This window comes from Pan troglodytes, chromosome 5, assembly GCF_028858775.2.
Source record: "Pan troglodytes isolate AG18354 chromosome 5, NHGRI_mPanTro3-v2.0_pri, whole genome shotgun sequence".
Taxonomy (NCBI): domain Eukaryota; kingdom Metazoa; phylum Chordata; class Mammalia; order Primates; family Hominidae; genus Pan; species Pan troglodytes.
In genome coordinates, this window is record NC_072403.2 from 33,214,127 (window position 1) to 33,234,289 (window position 20,163).

Consider the following 20,163-nt stretch of genomic DNA (forward strand, 5'->3'; position numbering starts at 1 on the left):
GAGGATAAGATAAAGATCCTCCTGGGGGAGAACAGAGTCCCAAACACCATGGCCGTCTGGCTTGCCCAGTGGCTGGGCCCTCTGCTCTTGGTTTCCCTCTGGGGACTCTCGGCTCCAGGTAAGAGGAGGCTGAGGGTCAAGCAGGGCATCCTAAGGGGGCCAGCCTGACTTCCTTCCCTCCATGTCCCACAGCCTCCCTTCTTAGGCGCCTGGGTGAGCACATTCAGCAGTTTCAGGAGAGCTCTGCCCAGGGCCTGGGCCTGAGCCTGGGGCCAGGTGCTGCAGCCCTCCCAAAAGTGGGGTGGCTGGAGCAACTGCTGGACCCCTTCAACGTGTCCGACAGACGATCCTTCCTACAGGTGAGGCCGGGAGACGGGGAGTCCACTGCCCATCCTGCCCTCTCCTCAGTCTCCCTCATCTCTTCCTCAGTCTGCACTTTTTTCTCTCTCCACACCTCAGTTCTCCCCATCCCTCTGCTTGAATCTCATGTTATGCTTGCTGTCAGTATCCCTTTTCCTGCCCTTTGTAGATTTGGCCTTACTCTCTCCTCTCCTCGGGGTCCCACTCGTTTTGTCCCTCAGATCTTGCCCTTCACCATTTCTTTCTCTCTGTCATTCACATTCACTGCTCCTCCCTACCCCCTTGTCCCTGTCCAGACTGGACACAAAACCTACCACCAGGTCTCAGTAGGTAGCAGAAATTTGAACCAGCTTTGGAATCAGACCTAGCTCACAACAGGCACTCAAAGATATCTATCGAAAGAAGGAACAAATTCGCCATTTTTCAGTGCTTCCTCTGTATTTAGTCTCCAAATATCATCCCACTTGGATCTTATTCCTAAATCCATCTGCATTTATTTCTTATTTTACAATTATTACTTCAAGAAATAGCAAGTTCCTTCAATGTGAGAGCCACTCCCTCAGTTCTGGGGATATAAGAGTGAAAAACCAGGTCAAAAATTTGCTTGTGTATATTTTGCATTCTAGATGAGGAGATGAACAGGGGAAAAGTGAGCAAGTAAATAAACAAGCTCATTTCAGACACTGTTAAGTACATAAGGAAAGATCCACTAGGAAGAGAGACTGGAACAAATGAGGAATTGAGAATAAGTCAGGACTCTCACAGTGCCATTTCTTCTTCCCCATCCCACCTCTCAGCGTTACTGGGTGAATGACCAACATTGGGTTGGCCAGGATGGACCCATATTCCTGCTTCTGGGGGGTGAGGGCAGCCTTGGGCCTGGCTCAGTGATGAGAGGTAAGAGGCAATGTTGGGGGAAAGGAGTTGGGATGCTGGTGGGGACCAGGAAGGGGAGCTGCATATTGCAATGCTGTGAGACCTGAGGAGTGCAAGGGCTTAAACTCAACTTGCATCTCACCCCCCACCACCCCCCACCCATACACTCTTCACAGGCCATCCCGCAGCCTTGGCCCCAGCCTGGGGCGCCCTGGTGATAAGCCTGGAACACAGATTTTATGGCCTGAGTATACCTGCTGGAGGCCTGGAAATGGCCCAGCTCCGCTTCTTGTCCAGCCGCCTTGCGTGAGTGGAGGAAGGGAAAGTGTTTATGGTCAAAGGACAGGAATGTCTGTGCTTTGGCACGTCTGCATCTGTGTCTCTCTCCCCCACTGTCTGAAGTCAACCTCTGAGTCTCTGGTTCCCTCTGTTTTCTTCTGTCTTTCATAGGGTCTTGTTTTTTCTCTTTCCATTTCTGGGTCTCTGACTCTCCCTATCTGTCTTTCTCTTATCCTGTGTTCTTTCTATTTCTGTGTCTCTGTCTGAAGTAAGCCACTGTATCACTGTGCAGACCACCAGCATTCCTTACCTGGATTACGGCCACAGCATTCTCACCATTTTCCCTGCTCTGCCCTTGACTTCCAGGTGGAAATCAGAGTAATTCTGTTAGAGCATAAACCAGGTCATGATCCTCCCTGGCTTAAGTCCCTCAGACGTCTTCTGTATTGCTTCAGAAGTAAAGCAATTTTGACTGTATTTGACTTCAGAGTAAAGTCAAAGCTTTTACAGTCGCCATGGAGTCCAATGGGTTTTGGCCTCTAGTTAACTCTGACCTATACTCTCTCACTTTCACTGGGCTCCAGCTACATTGAAGTCCTCACTGTCCTCCAGACTTACACGCACATTCCTGCCTTGAGCCTTTGAACTCATCCCTCTGCATGGCGTGGCCTTCCCCTAGATGTTTTTATGCCTCTCACCCCAGCCTCCTTCAGTGCATCTCACTCCTATTAATGACCCCCACCATTTTTCCAACTTTACTTCACCTGCTTTTTGTTTCTTTCATCTGCTTTATTCTTACAGAACTTAGCTTTTTCTTTCCTCATTGGTATCTCTGTCTGTGTCTGTAACAGTCTGTTTGCCTGTCTCATTTTCTCCGTCTCTGTATCCACATCTGTGCCTCTTTGTCTCCATCTCTGTCTCTCTGCATCTTAATCTTTTCTACAAGCGAAACGGTTTTCTAACTGCAACAGGATGGTACCAACTGCAAGCCATTCAGAAAGGTTAGGGAAGAAAGAAAGCCCTTGGGAGGAGAAAGAGGATGTTAGACATATCCAAACTTCACTCTCCATTTCTCTTTGTGTCTGTTCGCTCTCCCAATACCTTGCAACTCATCAGGTTAGGACCCCTCCTTCTCCTCTTAGTAGCCCTCCTTGAGTGCCCTCAACCCTTCCCTACATTTGTCAGGTTTTCATCTAAACTGACTTGGAAATTTTTCCTCTCTTACCTAAAACGAGAAGGGAAAGAGGGTGGTGGCTTTCTAGAAAGTGGACGAGGACAGGGTCTCCCTTGGCCTAGGCACACATGTTCTGGGAAGTGTATGTGGCTTGGAGAACACTTGGAAACACGTCATGAGAAAACGGCCCTGGTTTCTGGCCAGATTCACCCATTCATGTCTCTGGATCCGGGTTTCCCCCAGAATGGGGAAATCTTCAGGGATTCCCAGCGATGAGGACCGACCGAGTCCCCCCTTTGATCCTAGGCTGGCTGATGTGGTCTCTGCCCACCTGGCACTTTCCCGCCTCTTTAACATCTCCTCCTCCAGCCCCTGGATCTGCTTCGGAGGCTCCTATGCCGGCTCCTTGGCCGCCTGGGCCCGGCTGAAGGTCCTGCGACTCCTCCGGGTGGGCTGGGGGGAGGGAACTCGGACTCCAGGGCCCCAGTCTCAGATAATAGGAATACCCTCCCACCACGCCCCTACCTTCCTCCCGCCCCCAAAGAATTTTGCACAAGCTGTCCTCACAAGAGCCCAAGATTACACAGCGAGTAAGTGACACAGAGGCAGAAAGATATGCGATTCTAACCCCTCAGCCCGCAGGCTGACGGCGTCTCCTCCCTTAGTTCCCCCATCTCATTTTCGCGTCGGTCGCCTCCTCCGCCCCGGTGCGGGCCGTGCTGGATTTCTCCGAGTATAATGACGTAAGGATGGCGGGCAGCAGGTGCGGGACGGGGAGGGGTCCCAGCGGGCGGAGTCCCTTGACACTTCCGGATACCTTCCTCTGCGGTCCGCCCACAGGTGGTATCCCGAAGCCTAATGAGCACCGCGATCGGCGGGTCCCTGGAGGTAGGAGGTGGGGCCTAGTCCGAGGGGGACTGGGAGGGAAAAGAGGCCTCGGATGCCAGGGAAGAGGAGGCCAGAGAAGGGCGAAACCTGCAACGTGGCGGGGTCTAAGGAAGGTCGGAGCTCGGGGGAATACGCAGGTTTTGGAAGAAGGCGGGAGCTGACGAAGAGGCGGGGCACCGGGAAAAGAGGCGCTCCCCAGAGAGGGCGGGGTTTGGGCAGGGACAATCCTATCCGGAGGTGAGGCTCAAGGTGGGGCGGGGCCACAATGGAGGACGGGGCCTGCAGGGACGACCCGAGAAGGAGGGCTGCGAGGCAGGGGCTTGGGGGCGGGGGCCTGGGGGCGGGGGCCTGGGCCAAGAGCTAGGTCTGCACCCTCTGAGTCCCGCTAGGGGAAAGTGGGGAACCCAAGGAGGACGCAGGTCCTGGGTAGGGAAAGCCGAGGCCCAGCCTAAGTCTTGGCGGACATCGCCTCTTGCTTCCCACAGTGCCGGGCGGCGGTGTCCGTCGCCTTCGCTGAAGTGGAGCGGCGGCTGCGCTCGGGTGGGGCGGCTCAAGCAGCGTTGCAGACGGAGCTGAGCGCTTGCGGGCCCCTGGGCCGCGCTGAAAACCAGGCGGAGCTGTTGGGGGCGCTGCAGGCACTGGTGGGAGGTGTAGTGCAGTATGATGGGCAGACGGGAGCGCCGCTAAGCGTGCGACAGCTCTGCGGACTTCTCCTCGGGGGCGGGGGCAACCGCAGCCACTCCACGCCCTACTGCGGGCTTCGTCGGGCGGTGCAGGTGAGCACTCCCTGGCACAGCTGGGAGGAGTTAGCGGACAAAGATTCCTGCCCCACTTCCGTTGTGTGATCTTGGGCAAGCGAGAACCTTCTCTGAAACTTCGTTTTCTCATCTGTAAAATGGGGATAACACTTCACAGGGCAGATGGGAAGATGAAATGAGGCGGGTCATGTAGAGCAATCAGCTGGGAGCCTGGTACACAGTGTGCGAATGTTAGAGACTGCGATTATTACCTATTTTGCCTATCTTGTCCTGTTCTCTTTTGGGGGGCCTGCAGGAGTGCCTGGCACATGGCAAATTCTCACTTAGTATTTTTAGAATGAATGAAAAAATGTTATCTCTGGGGATAGGGTTCTCCTAGGTACCTGGGACTGCAGCCTCTAAATCCACAACTGCAATCCAGCTGTCGCTTTTCCAGCACTGTCTGGACCAAGTGCTGTATAAAGTGCTTCACATATATTATTTCATTAAGTTCTCAAGAGATAGGCACTATTATTATCGCCACTTACAGAAAAGGAAACTGAAGTCTGAAAGATTATCACTTGCCCAAGCTCTCACAGGTAATAAGGTCTCAGTCTTCTAGTGCCTTGATCTCTAACTCACAAGGACCCAGGCATCCACCCCCTCTGACCACTGACTCCCAGGAGAACTCAGGAACTCACCCTTCTATTTCTGACTTTTGACCTCTGGGGACATAGGCCTCTGCACCCTGGCTTGCTGGGAAGAGAGGAGGAATTTATGTCTTATGTATGTACATTGTTCCCTAGATTGTCTTGCACAGCCTGGGCCAGAAGTGTTTAAGCTTTTCCCGAGCAGAGACAGTGGCACAGCTGAGGAGCACAGAACCTCAACTGTCTGGTGTGGGTGACCGGCAGTGGTTGTATCAGACATGTACCGAGTTCGGCTTCTGTAAGTGACTAGCCTAACCCTAACTTTGTCCCCTCAAACAACCTTTTTACTATGCCCAGAGAAGTCATCTTACAGGTGGTCTGGACTCATTTCGATCCAGCTCTCAGGCACTGTGTAACCTGCAGATGTTGGGCTGGAGAAGGTGGAAGCCATACTAGTGTGCACATGTGCTTGGCCCTCACATGCCTCCTCACGCACACACTGAGGTCTCCACTTGAGTGATCTTCCCTTCAGCCTGTTCTTTCTCTGTGTCCCCATTCCAGGGATGGCCCCCTTTCCCCATCCACCAGACTAGAAACTTGAGCCTTGTTTTAGTTGCTTCCTTCCCATTTTCTAGCTAGCCTGTCAATTACTGAGTCCTCCTCACTCTGCATGGACAACTCTGTAGTCCATCCCTTGTGCTTTCTATGCCTACCTCTGCTGTCCTGCTGGGAACCTCCATTCTTTCTTGCCTGGATCCCTTCCCAGCTGCTTCTCTGGTCTCATGGTTTTCACTTCCTCTGTACAATCCAACTTTTTCATAGCATCCACAGAGATCCTTGTAAATATAACCTTGTCCCTCCTGTACTCAAAACCACAGCTCCTCAAAGACCCCAGGGTAGTGTTGCCAGATACAATACAGGATGCCCAGTTAAATTTGAATTTCAGATATACAACAGATTTTTTTTAGTATAAGCATGTCCCAAATACTACATATGGTAAATTAAATGTTCAAATTCCAGCTCCATTTTCTACTCGTAATCTTGGGCAAACTTGGGCAAGTGACTTACTTCTCTATGCCTGTTTCCACATCTATAAAGTGGGAATACAAGCAGTATTTCTCTCATAGGGTTGTTTCAAGGACTAGAGGTAATATTTGTAGCATTCTAAGAATAATGCAGGTCTACAGTAAGTATTCCATAAACCTCTTGCTATTGTTATTATTATAAGGCTTTACATATTTTAACCCTCTTAATACATTAGTCTTCCTAACATCTTAGGAACTTTGTACATGCTGTTCACTTTGCTTGGATTATTCATCTTCAAGTCTCAATAGGGTGGCCTCCCTCAGGAAGCCATGATCCCTCAAGATAAGTCAGCCTTGCCACCTCCGACTTCGATAGCTCTGTGTTCTCCTTAGCATTTTACACAGCCTGTCATAATACATTTTTTATTGCCTGTCTTCCCCTCTGGACTGAGTCCTGTGACAGCAGAGCCTGGAGCTGTCTTGGTTGCCACCATGTGCCCAACATTGTACAACATTTATCTGAGCACCTGGTAGGTGGTCAACAAATAGGGAGGGAAGGGATGAATGAATCTGATGTTACAGAAGTTATCTTTACCCTGAAAGCACAGTGAGCTATGGGTTTTAAGCAGGGGAGACATAATACAATTTGAGCTCCGAGCATTCCAGACCTTTGCACGTGCTATTTCCTCTATTTACTATGCCTTCCTTCTCTATCTTTGTTTGGCTCAGTTCTACTAATCTCTCAAGGTCTTATCCTTTGCAGGATGCTTTCCGTGAGCCCATCATGTTTCCTCTGGGATCCCTGCCTTGTGGCCTTTTTCCATCACAGCCCTAATCACTGTGGGCTATCACTGTCAGGGGACTGTGTGAGTCTGTCTGCCAGGACTGTAAACTCCTCGAAGGGAGTATTAGAAATGTTCTGGTCATCACTGAGGAAAGCTTTGAAAATGATTATTGAAGGAGAGTGGTGGGCTGCCTGTATACCCACACTTACAGGTATCTCCCTACACAGATGTCACCTGTGAGAATCCCAGATGTCCTTTCTCCCAGCTCCCAGCACTGCCCTCCCAGCTAGACCTATGTGAGCAGGTGTTTGGGCTCTCAGCCTTGTCAGTAGCCCAGGCTGTGGCTCAGACGAACTCCTACTACGGTGGCCAGACCCCTGGGGCTAACAAAGTGCTGTTTGTTAATGGTGAGCATGCTATCAAAACCTGGCTGCTAAGCCTCCACCTAGCCCCAGCTCAACAGAGCCTCATCCTCTCCCAGCACCCATCTACCTAGCCCCATCCTATCCTTTCTTTCCAGGGGACACAGACCCCTGGCATGTGCTAAGTGTAACACAGGCTTTAGGATCCTCAGAATCAACTCTTCTTATCCGCACTGGCTCCCACTGCTTGGACATGGCACCTGAGAGGCCCTCAGACTCCCCCAGCCTCCGCCTAGGGCGCCAGGTAAGAGAAAAAAGGCTCTGAATCATTTGCATTCTCATTTGAATAATCACTTGCATGTTCCCTTCTTCTGCTGGTGCTGAAATCTGACTTTCAAATTCTTCCCACCTCCCCACAGAACATCTTCCAGCAGCTACAGACCTGGCTCAAGCTGGCAAAGGAGAGCCAGATTAAGGGTGAAGTCTGAATCTCATACCCTTTCCACTCCCTGCATGGTCACCTCAGTCCTGGACATACTTGTTCACTGAACAAAAGAAAGCAGCTTGTTTTGAAAGAAGAAACTCCCAGGAATTGGAATTCAGCACCTGTTCCGCACGTAATTGGCATGTGTCTGCAAACATCCTTATTCCCAACTTAAAGTGCTTTATTGCAGAGAGTTATGGAAATATAAGTGGATGATTATTCTCATTGTAAATATTGGTATTTTGAATGTTAAATTTCAAACAAATGTGACTTATGCTGGTGCCCTCGCCCTGCTGATCAGATTCTGGTTCAAATTCTGCCACTCCAGCTCCTGGGTTAGGGGCTTTGCTATAAGTTTCTTTTTCTGGACTTTAGATCCTGAACCTGTCCTTGCTTCTCAGTTTCTCTCACTGTACCCCTTTCCCTCAGTCTCTTCCTCTCTCTTTCCCCTGTCACTATTTGTCTTTCTAATCTCCTTCTGTTTCTCTGAATATCTTCATTTCTATCTCTGTGTTTCTGTCTATTTCTCTGTTTATCTTTCTGTCCTTCAATCTGTTTTTGTTTCTGGCTCTCCGTCAGTGTCTTTGTCTCTCCTCTCTCTCTTGCTCTGCCCTGGCTATTTCCACTGCTCTATTTCTGACTCTCATTTTTGGTCTCTGTGTGTCTCCTAGTCACTTTCTTTCTCATTCTGTCTCTGTCTCTATTTCTGTCTCTCCTCTGCTGTGTCCTCAATCTCTCTGTCTCCCTGAGGCTCTATTTCTGTCTCTCCTCTGCTGTGTCCTCAATCTCTCTGTCTCCCTGAGGCTGTATTTCTGTCTCTGATGCTCTTCTTCTGTGTCTCTATTTCTCTTCCTGTCACTTAATCTTTTCCTTCTCTATCTCTCTTATTTAGCCTTCCTTCCACACCCTTCACTCACCATCTTTTCCCACAATCAAATATCACTCCCTGGTACTTCCAGCTTCCAACTCTAGGGATTCATGATTCTGGTGGAGATTCCTTTTTCCAGGGCCTGGGAGGATAGGGCTAATCCCAAGGGTGCCTGCTTAGGCTATGTTAGCTGTGACAAGAACCTGCCATAGATTTGCACTGTTCTTTCCTAAAGATCAATTATTTTCAGCAATAAATACTTCTCAGCTTTTTGTATGTCTTTGTATGCACAGAGATGGTAGTTTTAGAGTTTTATCCAGTTTCATATTTCCTTGTGGGTAAGAGGCAACCTCCTCATGCTGTCATACCAGAGTCAATCTCCACTACACATTAGTTCTGCCTGTTCTTGATCTTTATATAAATGGAAACTTGCAGTATGTATTATATGTTTTTGTGTCTAGAAGTTTGAAATCAAGGTGTCAGCAGAGCCATTCTCTTTCTCACAGCTCTAGGGGAGAATCCTTCCTTTCCTTCTAATCCTTCCTTGACCAAAAATGAGAGTCAAAAATAGAGCAGTGGAAATAGCCAGGGCAGAGCAAGAGAGAGAGGAGAGACAAAGACACTGACGGAGAGCCAGAAACGAAAACACAGATTGAAGGACAGAAAGATAAACAGAGAAACAGACAAAAACACAGAGATAGAAATGAAGATATTGAGAGAAACAGAAGGAGATTAGAAAGACAAATAGAAAATGCTTCTGTGCTTCTTCTGGCTTCTGGTGTTCGCCAGCATTCCTGTGTTCCTTGGCCTGTAGATGCATTACTCCAGTCACATGGCCATTTTCCCTGTGTGCCTTCACATCACCTTCCTTCTGCATGTGCCTATCCATGTGTCCAAATTTCCCCTTTTATGAAGACACCAGTTATCTTGGGCTAGGCCCAGCCTGTTGATCTGATTTTAAGTTGGTTACCTCTGTGAATACCCTGATTCCAAATATGATCACAGATTGAGGTACTGGGGATAAGGAGTTCAATATATCTTTTTTGGGGAGAAGGTGGGACACAGTTCAACCCATACCACCACCAACATGATAACAAGTGAAGGCTATTTATTCAGAACTTGCTATACCAAGAGAATCCACCATCATCACTTGTGTTTGGCAGAGACTCACAACAGGCAGAGGAGTGGGAAAGCGCTATAGTGGAAAAAAGAGAAGGTTCTAGGTATGCCTTAACTGGAAGCTGTGGCATGGGGAAGCTGTGGGCAGGCTAACTAGAAGAGGGGCATCATATGTGATTGGTTGGGAGTACATGTATGGCTTTCCCTCATTGGTCCTAAGTTGAAAGCAAGAACAAAAATTAAGGAATTGTGAGTTATTATATTTAGTAAGTGCTGGCCATTTGGAGCCAATCGGTACAGGGGTATTATTGCTTGTCTTCCTCTACTGTTTGCTACAGATAGCAGCTTGACTTCCTGGACTGGTTACTGTAATAGTAGGTTGGCTTTCTGGGCTGGTTACTGCAGGTTGTAGGTCAGAAGTCTACTTTTACTTTTAGTTTGGCCATTATCCATTTGTATATTCAATTCTCAACCTTTGTCTGTTGGATCTCATGTGGCTTGGGGATTGCTCTCTAAGTTCAGGGAGTTTACAAGTCTACTGTGCATTCAGCCAGAGACAGTAACCTTTCTGGTCTTTTCTGAGCAAGCCCACCCTTATGCATGTATTCAGTCTTCCAGACCGCCAGAGATGAGTGGGTGGTCTCGATGACTGTGCACATGCACAAGGGTAGGGTGCCCTTCAGCCATCCCTAGATGTCATTTTTAAATTTCTGGTTGATTTCTAAATTAAATATATTAACTTGCATGCTTCTGTTAGTATCCCTGAGCTGTCAGCTTTCCCTGATTACTCTTCACTATGACCTCTATTTTCAGCATTGCCCTTAGGCCAGATTTTTCCATGTTCTACTCCAAATAAAGTCAACCCCTTCACGCAGGGGCCCCAAGCAGCCAGTCGTCAAGGTTTGCCATACCTACTAGGGCAGAACCTCTTTAACACAGAGTTGGAGCTTTAGGGAAGTGGGAATAGAAGCCACCAGTCCTTCCTGTCCTCAGGGCCTACTCTGGCCCTCTTGGAGTGGAACTGCCTTGCCAAGGAGTAGGAGAGGGGCTCACAGGAGCAATGAGAGTTACTGGTCCTCACAGACTACCCTTCATGTCTAGAGTGAGACTTCTACAACATGTTGGGAAGGGGAGAGATGGGTGCAACCCCTGGCTTAAGTGCCGCAGACTTCCATGGTCTCTACCAATACTCACTAAGTGATTTTCAATATTTTGTAGAAATTTGGTCAATTTCCAGAGACTTTAAATGGAAATCTTACCTGTACCTGGGATAAGTGAGTTACCGTACTTGTAGAATGTGGGAAGTTACTTTTAAGAGAGAGTCTGGAGTATTTTTAAGTAAACAGCACAGTTAAAACAAGAAGATCTCCGCCGGGCATGGTAGCTCATGCCTGTAATCCCAGCACTTTGGGAGGCCAAGGTGGGTGGATCACCTGAGGTCAGGAGTTCAAGACCAGCCTGGCCAACATGGTGAAACCCCATCTCTACTACAGATAGAAAATTAGCCAGGTGTAGTGCCCAGCGCTGTAATACCAGCTACTTGGGAGGCCGAGGCAGGAGAATTGCTTGAACTCGGGAGGTGGAGGTTGCAGTGAGCTGAGACCATGCCACTGCACTCCAGCCTGGGCGACAAGAGCAAAATTCCTTCTCAAAAAAAAAAAATGCAAAACTAGACTCTTATAGCTTGCAGACGAGAACGATGAAATCTCAGATGATTGAGCATCTCACAGAAACAAAGGCAATAAAACTCATATTTAAACCTACTCATCTAAATTTATGTTCAAAGCTTTTATTTCACTACTAGGGCTGTAATGTGGCCTGGAACACATGGCATGTATGTGTGTGCATATGTGTGTGTGTTGGCCAAAGAGGTTGGAGGAAGTTTTTGATACAAGGTCAAGCACTCTCAAAAATTAAAATTCCTAACTAATGCTGTAGTTATGGGTCTTCTGCCAACCAAATTCAAGACTATCATTTTTCCTTAGGAAAACCTGCCTGGTGGTACATGCCTTTGTTAACATCAAATTCGTTAAAATTAAAATTACACACAAACACACACACACACACACACACACACACACTCGCGTCCCTCCTGAATTAAACATTTTTCTGCAGCCACTGGGAATCAACTCCAACCATCCTCAGGAGCAGTTTTGTTTTTGTTTTTTGAGACGGAGTCTCACTCTATCACCCAGGCTGGAGTGCAGTAGTGGATCTCGGGTCACTGCAACCTCTGCCGCCTGGGTTCAAGCAATTCTGCCTCAGCCTCCCGAGTAACTGGGATTACAGGGGCCTGCCACCATGCCCAGGTAATTTTTGTATTTTTTAGTAGAGACGGGGTTTCACCTTGTTGGCCAGGCTGGTCTTGAACTCCTGGACCTCGTAATCCACCCACCTGGCCTCCCAAAGTGCTAGGATTACAGGCGTGAGCCACCGTGCCCGGCCCGGGGGCAGTTTTAAACATTATCTCCATAGCCAGAGTAAAAGGGCAGGCTGCTCTGCACCTGGCAGGGCCAAGGTGTCTCCTGCCTCCCTCCTCTGAATTTGCCCAACTTGAGCCTCAATGCCTACACCTTTTCCCAAATCTTGATGTTTCTCTTAAGGGAAATGCCCCTGACTCTGGATGCGCCCTGGTCTCGAGTTCCTCCTGGCATTGATTTGGGGGTCTTGGTCGTGCCCGGAGACGGGGAGAACTCAGAGTTCTGGAGACAGGCCGTCTCCACCTGCTGGATTACCTGAGGTCAGGAGTTCAGGACCAGCCTGGCCAACATGGTGAAACCCCGTCTCTACTAAAAAATACAAAAATTAGCTGGGTGTGGTGGCGGGCGCCTGTAATCCCAGCTACTCGGGAGTCTGAGACAGGAGAATTGCTTGAACCCGGGAGGCGGAGGTTCAGTGAGCGAGGTCGCGCCATTGCACTCCAGCCTGGGCGACAAGAGCAAAATTCCGTCTCAATAAATAAATAAATAAATAAATAAATACAAAAAACAAAAACAAAAATAAAACCCATCCGCCCAGGACCATTCAGGGTCGCGGTGACCGGAGAACCACCCCGAGTCCAGGCGGCGAGAGGCTGCAAATTCCCTGGTTCCGAGGCCTCAGGGAAGAGCCCACCTGCCGGGCAAGCGTCTCCAAGAGTGAAAAGGAATCCGCACCCCGCGCGAGGGAGCCGGGTCCTGTGAACTCTGCGGTGGCTTCGTGGTTGCTTCCCTGATCCATTCCCTGCAGTCTCAGAGTTGGAGCAGCTTGGCGTTTACTCCCGGGCCTTTCCCGGATGGGAGAAGGAAGCCTGCGCGGGAACTTGAATTTTTTCGAGTCAGAATCAGCAAGTTGTTGTTTGAGACCAAGTGAGCCACCGCACCCAGCCAAGAATCGGCTGTTTAAGAAAGACTAGGTTTCCACGTAAGAAGCAGGGTTCTCTGGGCCAAATGTTGACCTTTTCTCTTTTCTTTTTTCTATCTTCTTGATGAAGAGAATGCAATAGGAAGAATGTGAAGATTTTTAAAAATTGTTTTTGGTTGTTTCACGTTTGGGGATTTTTTTTCCCTGCAAGGAAAAAAAGAGTTAAAGAGAACGGAGAAAAAAAATCATTTTGTTATCCTTTGCATATAGCGAAGGGGCCACAATTCTCGTCCCGCCGGCCGGTTAGCTCGGTTGCTTAGAGTGTTGTGTTAATTACGCTAAAGGTCGTGGGTTTGATCCTCTTACCGGCCACATGAGGAGAATTAGTTCTTTACCACTTTTGTTGATCACATCTCCTGTGAATTCTGCTTCCAGTTTCTCCGAAAGTAAGCTCTATATCGCCACTACTGAACTGGAAACACAGTCTTTCAAAAGAAGAAATGTGGGCGAGGGCAGTGGCTCACGCCCGTAATCCCAGCCCTTTGGGAGACCGAGGTGGGCGGATCACTTCAGTTCAGGAGTTCGAGACCAGCCTAGCTAACATGGTAAAATCCCCGTCTCTACTAGAAATACAAAAATTAGCCGGGCGTGGTTGCGAGCGCCTGTAATCCTAGCTACTCGGGAGGCTGAGACAGGAGAATCGCTTGAACCCGCGGGGGGGAGTGGGGGGGGGGGCGGCGCGCAGAGGTTGCAGAAAGCCAACATCGTGCCACTGCACTCCAGCCTAGCTGATAAGGGCGGAAAAAAAAAAAAAAAAGAAAAAAAAAGAAGAGGTAACATGTGAGAGCTAAGATGGAGGCCTTCATTTTTGTTTTTAAGTAAAATTGAGTAAGGTAAGGCGTGTGTGCTAAGGGAAGGGGAACTAGCGTTAAACAATTTCCAGTTTTGTTTTAGACAAAACTTTTTGAAACATCGTTTCACATTAAACTTGTGAAAGACAAAAAAAAAGATTCTATTTGCTGTGGCTGGTTAGCTCAACTGGTTAGAATTCGGTCATAGATTCCCGTTTGTCCCTGCCTAGGAACACTTTGTGGTCTCGCAAGTCCTCTCCAAGATTTAACAACGTCCCCAATAAATCTGTAGAATCCGATGGCTGTTCCCTCACAATTTAGGTCTTTGCTTTTATTTCCATCTTCATACATAGAAAATTGGCCTATGTGAATTGTCTCCATCTGAGAAGAAATTGTAAAGCCATCTGCACTTCCAATCACTTCCACACTTGGGTTTTCACCGGATCACATGAAATAGGATTTTAAAATGACATATGTGAACAATTTTCATTAACATCAACACACTAGGAAAAAAAAAAAGAAACCAAAAACTTCATTTTAAACTGAAACGACATGTAAAAGACATTATTTTGTAAACGTCTAATTAAAGTTTAATCTTGGGGTAAGAAATACGGTGGGCACAGTGGCTCACGCCTGTAATCCCAGCACTTTGGGAAGCCGAGACAAGTGGATCACTTGAGGTCAGGAGTTCGAGATCAGCCTGGCCAACATGGCGAAACCCCGCCTCTACTAAAGATATAAAAATTAGCTGGGTGTGGTGGCACACACCTGTAGTCCCAACTACGCGGGAGGCTGGGGCACGAGAATCGCTTGAACCTGGGAGGCGGAGGTTGCAGTGAACCGAGATCACGACACTGCACTTCAGCCTGGGCGACAGAGCGAGATTCTGTCTCAAAAAGTAAAGAAAAGAAATATATTCACATTGCAAAGTTAAAAAGCATAAAAAGATACAGTAAAAAGTCTCTTCTTATATCTCATCCACCCAGAAATCATTTCCAATGTCCATAGGTAAACTCTGTGCATAGTTGCTTATGTATCCTTTCCAATATTTATACAAATTCTTGTTTTCTCTCTTGTTTTCTATTTATTTATTTATTTAGACAGAGTCTGGCTCTGTGGCCCAGACGGGTGTGCAGTGGCACCGTCTCGGCTCACTGCAACCTCTGCCTCCTAGGTTCAAGCGATTCTTGTGCCTCAGCCTCCCGAGTAGCTGGGACTACAGGTATCTGCCACCATGTCTAGCTAATTTTTTGTATTTTTAGTAGAGACAGGGTTTCACCATGTTGGCCAAGCTCGTCTTGAACTCCTGGCCTCAAGTGATCCACACACCTTGGCCTCCCAAAATGCTGGGATTACAGGCGTTGAGTTACTGTGACCGTCTCTTTTTATAAAAGAACACATCGTGTTGCAATTTGCCTTCATCACTTCACAATGTAACTTGGAATCACTATTTTATCAGTATTTAAAAATCTAGCTAATAACACTTTACAGTTGGCAAAATCAGAGCTCATTTTCAAAAGAGTTGGCATATTAAGCAGAAGTTGAACCTGAAATGTTCTGTTTGCATCATTGAAGGAGGGAATGCATACAGGAAGGAGACTTTGAGAAACTTGAAAGTCGGAGAGATGATGACAGCTATAGTTTTCTGCTACAAAGGAGGACAACGCATTTTCTGCCTAACAGCATAAAATAGTACATGAATATGTATTAATTTAGCAAATATTTACTGATTTCTCCACTCTTAGAATGCAATAATTAGTTGTTATTCTATGTCTGGTAGTTGCTGATGAGATATTGTTATGTGGAAAAAACAGAATCCAAAACAGTTTTGCAAGATTATGATTTTTAGTTTTAAAAAAACTGTATTATGGGGTGATTTATATATGATAACGTGTACAATTTGATGTTTTGGCATATTTATACATACATGTAACAACTACCACAATCAAAGTAGAGAACATTTCCATGATCCTAAAAAGTTCCCTTGTGGCCTGTGATAGTGAAACCTGTGAATATGTTATCTTTCACAGCAAAAGGAACTTTGCAGCTGTGATTAAATTAAGGATTATGAAATGAGGTGATTACCCTCAATTACCTGGATTGGGCATTGTAATCACAAGGATCCTTTTAAGAGGGATCATTGTCAGAGAAGGAGATGTGACAGTGGAAGCAAAAGTTGGAATGATGAGGCCAGGCGCGGTGGCTCACGCCTATAATCCCAGCACTTTGGGAGGCCGAGGTGGGCAGATTGCCTGAGCTCAGGAGTTTGAGACCAGCACCACCAACATGGTGAAACCTCATCTCTACTAAAAATACAAAAATTAGCCAGTAATCCTGACTAAATGCTCCTGTAATCCTCGCTACTCAGGAGGCTGAGGCAGGAGAATTGCTTGAACCCGGGAGGCGGAGGTCGCAATGAGCAGAGATCGTGCCACTGCACTCCAGCTTGGGCGACAGAGTGAGACTCCGTCTTAAAAAAAGAAAAAAAGTTGGAGTGCTGCAGGGCGATGAGCCAAGTAATGCCAGCAGCCTCTTCTAGCTGGCGAAGGCAAGGAAACAGATTCTTCTCTAGAGCTTACAGAAGGAAGATAGCCCTGCTGGCTCACTCTAGACCCCTGACATCCAGAGCTGTGAGATAATAAATTTGTGTTGTTTTAAGCTATTAAGTTTGTGGTAATTTTTCACAGCAGTAATAGGAAACTAATGCATGCCCTTTCCCAGTCAGTCACACTCCAACCACACAATTTCCAGTCAACTATAGGCCCTTTCCATCATGATGGTTTTGCCTTTTCTGGAATTTAATCTAAATGGAATTATATGCTATGTACTCTAGTTCATGGTTTTTGCTCAGAACATTTTTGAGATTCATTCATGTTGTTGCACATATCAGTAATTTATTCCATTTATTAGCACTTTATTGGTAAAATGTATTCTATTTGTACAGACATGCCACAATTTGTTTTTCCATTCATGTGTGGGTGAACATTTTTATTATTTTCACATTCTAGCTATTATAAATAGGGCTGCTGTGCAAATTTGTGTAACAAGTCTTTGTGTAGACATATATAAGCCAGAGTTCTTCAGAAACAGAAAACCAATAGTGTGTGTGTGTGTGTGTGTGTGTGTGTGTGTGTGTGTGTGCATGTGTGTGTGTAGACAGTGATTTTAAGGAATGGACTTACATGATTGTAGAGTCTGGCCAGTTCAGATTCTGCACGGTATGCCAGCAGGCTGGAGACCCAGGAAAAAGTTAATGTGGCAGCTAAAACTCAAAGGCTGTCTGCTGGCAAAAGTCCCTCTTCCTAGGGAGAGAACTTAGTCTTTTTTCTCTTAAGTATTTTTCAACTGGTAGGAAGCAATCTGCTTTACTCAAAGTGTACTGAATTAAATGTTAATCTCATCCAGAAGTACCTTCACATCAACGTCTAAACTAGTGTTCGATCAAATATCTGAATACTATGAGCTAGCCATGTTGACACGAAAAATTAACCATTGCATATGTTTTCACTTCTTTTCCAGGAAATACCTAGGAATGGAATTGCTGGTCATTTAGTAAGTGGGTGTTTAATTTTATAAGAAGCTACCAGTGTTTTCCAAAGTGGTGGTGCACTTTACATTCCAAAAAGCATTATATGAGAGTTCCAGTTGTACAACCTCCTCAGCATTTGTTGTTGTCAGACTTAATGTTTATGCAAAGATATCCTATGACATCTTTGCCTATTTCATAATCATGATTTTCTCCTATATTTCCTTCTCAGAGATTTATAAATTAGCACTTTTGTTTAGGCCTATGATCTATTTTCAGTTAATTTTTTTATGTATTCTAAAATAAGGATCAAAGTTAATTTTTTTTCCATATGGGTATCTCCTTGTTTCTGCACCATTTTTGAAAAGACTATCCTTTCCTCATAAAGTACATATGCACTTATGTTGAAAGTAAATTTATTATACATGTACATCTATTTTTGGAGTCCCTATTTTATTCCATTAATCTATATGACTTTCCTAATTATACTTTAATTTGCAGGCCAGTTAGGATGGCTATTATCAAAAAACAGAAAATAAATTGGTAAGGATTTATTGGTAAGGAACTTTGTGTATTGCTGGTGGAAATGAAAAGCAGAGCAGCCACTGTGGAAAACAGTAAGATTCCTCAAAATTTTCTTTTCTTTTTTTTTTTTTTTTTTTTTGACAGAGTCTTGCTCTGTCCCCCAGGCTGGAGTGCAAGGCGCGATCTCAGCTCACCGCAACCTCCGCCTCCTGAGTTGAAGCAATTCTCCTGCCTCAGCCTCCTGAGTAGCTGGGACTACAGGCGCACGCCGCCATACCTGGCTAATTTTTTTTGTATTTTAGTAGAGACCAGGTTTCACTGTGTTGCCCAGGCTGGTCGCAAACTCCTGAGCTCAGGCAATCTGTCCACCTTGGCCTCCCAAAGTGCTGGGATTACAGGCATGAGCCACTGCACCCTGCCAATCCTCAAACTATTAAATGTAGAATTACCATATGATCCAGCAATTCAATTTTTGCATATATATCCAAAAGAAATTAAAACACGGGCTCAGATTCATAGCAGTGTTATTCACAATAGCCAAATATCCATCAACAGATTAATGGATAAACAAAATGTGGTATACACACAATGGAACATTATTCAGCCTTGAAAGGAAATTCTGGCTGGGCACAGTGGCTCATGCCTATAATCCCAGCATTGTGGGAGGCCCAGGTGGGTGGATCACCTGAGGTCAGGAGTTCAAGACCAGCCTCACCAACATGGTGAAACCCCGTCTCTACTAAAAATACAAAATTAGCGGGGTGTGGTGGCTCATGCCTGTAATCCCAGCCGGAGGCTGAAGCAGGAGAATCGCTTGGACCCGGGAGGCGGAGGTTGCAGTGAGCCAAGATAACACCATTACATTGCATTGCACTCCAGCCTGGGCAACAAGAGCAAAACTCAGTCTCAAGAAAAAAAAAAAAAAGGAAATTCTGACACATGCTAAAACATGGATGAACCTTGAAGACATTATGCTAAGTGAAATAAACCAATCACAAAAAGATGAATATTTTATATTCTATTTATATAACGTACCAAAGTAGTACAATTTGTAGAGAGATAAAGTGGAATGGTGGTTTCCAGGGGACTAGAAAGAGGCAAGGATGTGGAGTTAGTGTTTAATAAGTACAGTTTCACTTGGAAAAGATGGAAAAGTTCTGGAGACAAATGGTGATAATGGTTGCACAACAATGTAAATGTACTTAATGCCACAGAACTGAGCACTTAAAAATGGCTAAGATGGTAAATTTTATGTTATGGTTGCTTACATAATAAAATAATTACACACCAGAGACCTATGACATACGTATTAGCCACATTTTTAAAAATGATAAAACTGTAACACCTTATTAGAGACTGACTCAGGCACCTACAGCAAGTAATAGGTGAAGTTGTCAGTAGCCTCTCAAACTCAGGTGTTTGATGGTTCCTGGCTAACACCCAAGGGTTACCTCTGCATTTATAACACATCATCACTTTAGTTATGGATAGAAAAATGCTTAAAGCTGTCTCCATATGTCTCTCATTTTCTACCCTCTCTTTTTGCACTGCACTTGGCCTGTGGTCTGGGTGTGAGGTCCACATTCCTTCTGAGAACTCATAGACCAGCACTCTGAGCTCTTCCAACCCCCTTCTCCTATATTTCAGCCTCCAGGCTCAAATCCTCATTTACTGATCTTTATTTATTTATTTATTTATTTATTTTTGGAGACAGAGTCTTGCTCTATTCCCCAGGCTGGAGTGCAGTGGCCCAATCTCGGCTCACCGCAACCTCTGCCTCCTGGGTTCAAGCGATTCTCATACCTCAGCCCCCTGAGTAGCTGGGATTACAGGCGCCCACCACCACACCCGGCTATCTTTTGTATTTTTAGTAGGGACGGGGTTTCTCCATGTTGGCCAGGCTGGTCTCGAACTCCTGACCTCAAGGTGATCCGCCCGCATCGGCCTCCCAAAGTGCTGGGATTACAGGCATCAGCCACCGCACCCGGCCGCTGATCTTTCTTTAATCATTCTTTTAAAAATGATGGATATCTTAATGGTTTCCTTCTTTTCTTTTCTTTCCTCCTTTCTTTGGTTTTATTTTATTTTATTTTATTATTTTATATTTTGAGACAGGATCTCTGTCACCCAGGCTGAAATGGTTTCTTATAGGAAATAATCTTTGGAGCCTCTCTGAACCCACTCCACTACCATACAGAGATAATTTTATTAAGTTTGGATTATATCCTTTCAACCCTTATCTACATCTATGTGAAATTATCTACATATTTGTAATTATATTTTTGCATAAATAAAGCCCAATAGACATGATG

General features: G+C 46.0%; 1 protein-coding gene across 2 annotated transcripts; it reads left to right on the forward strand.

Annotated features, from left to right (window-relative positions):
• PRSS16 (serine protease 16) lies at nucleotides 1–8,764 on the forward strand. Of its 2 annotated transcripts, XM_001136226.8 has the most exons (12): nucleotides 3–118; nucleotides 193–359; nucleotides 1,158–1,257; nucleotides 1,413–1,542; nucleotides 2,996–3,119; nucleotides 3,355–3,432; nucleotides 3,530–3,577; nucleotides 4,063–4,353; nucleotides 5,121–5,262; nucleotides 7,002–7,181; nucleotides 7,295–7,440; nucleotides 7,556–8,764. In XM_001136226.8, the coding sequence occupies exons 1-12, from the start codon at nucleotides 49–51 to the stop codon at nucleotides 7,622–7,624; spliced, it is 1,545 nt and encodes a 514-aa protein (XP_001136226.4). In that variant the 5' UTR covers nucleotides 3–48; the 3' UTR covers nucleotides 7,625–8,764. The 2 variants fall into 2 exon arrangements, with proteins under 2 accessions (XP_063668877.1, XP_001136226.4); XM_063812807.1 differs by lacking the exon at nucleotides 7,002–7,181 and having other exon boundaries at nucleotides 1–118.
• The last annotated feature ends 11,399 nt before the right edge of the window (nucleotides 8,765–20,163 follow it).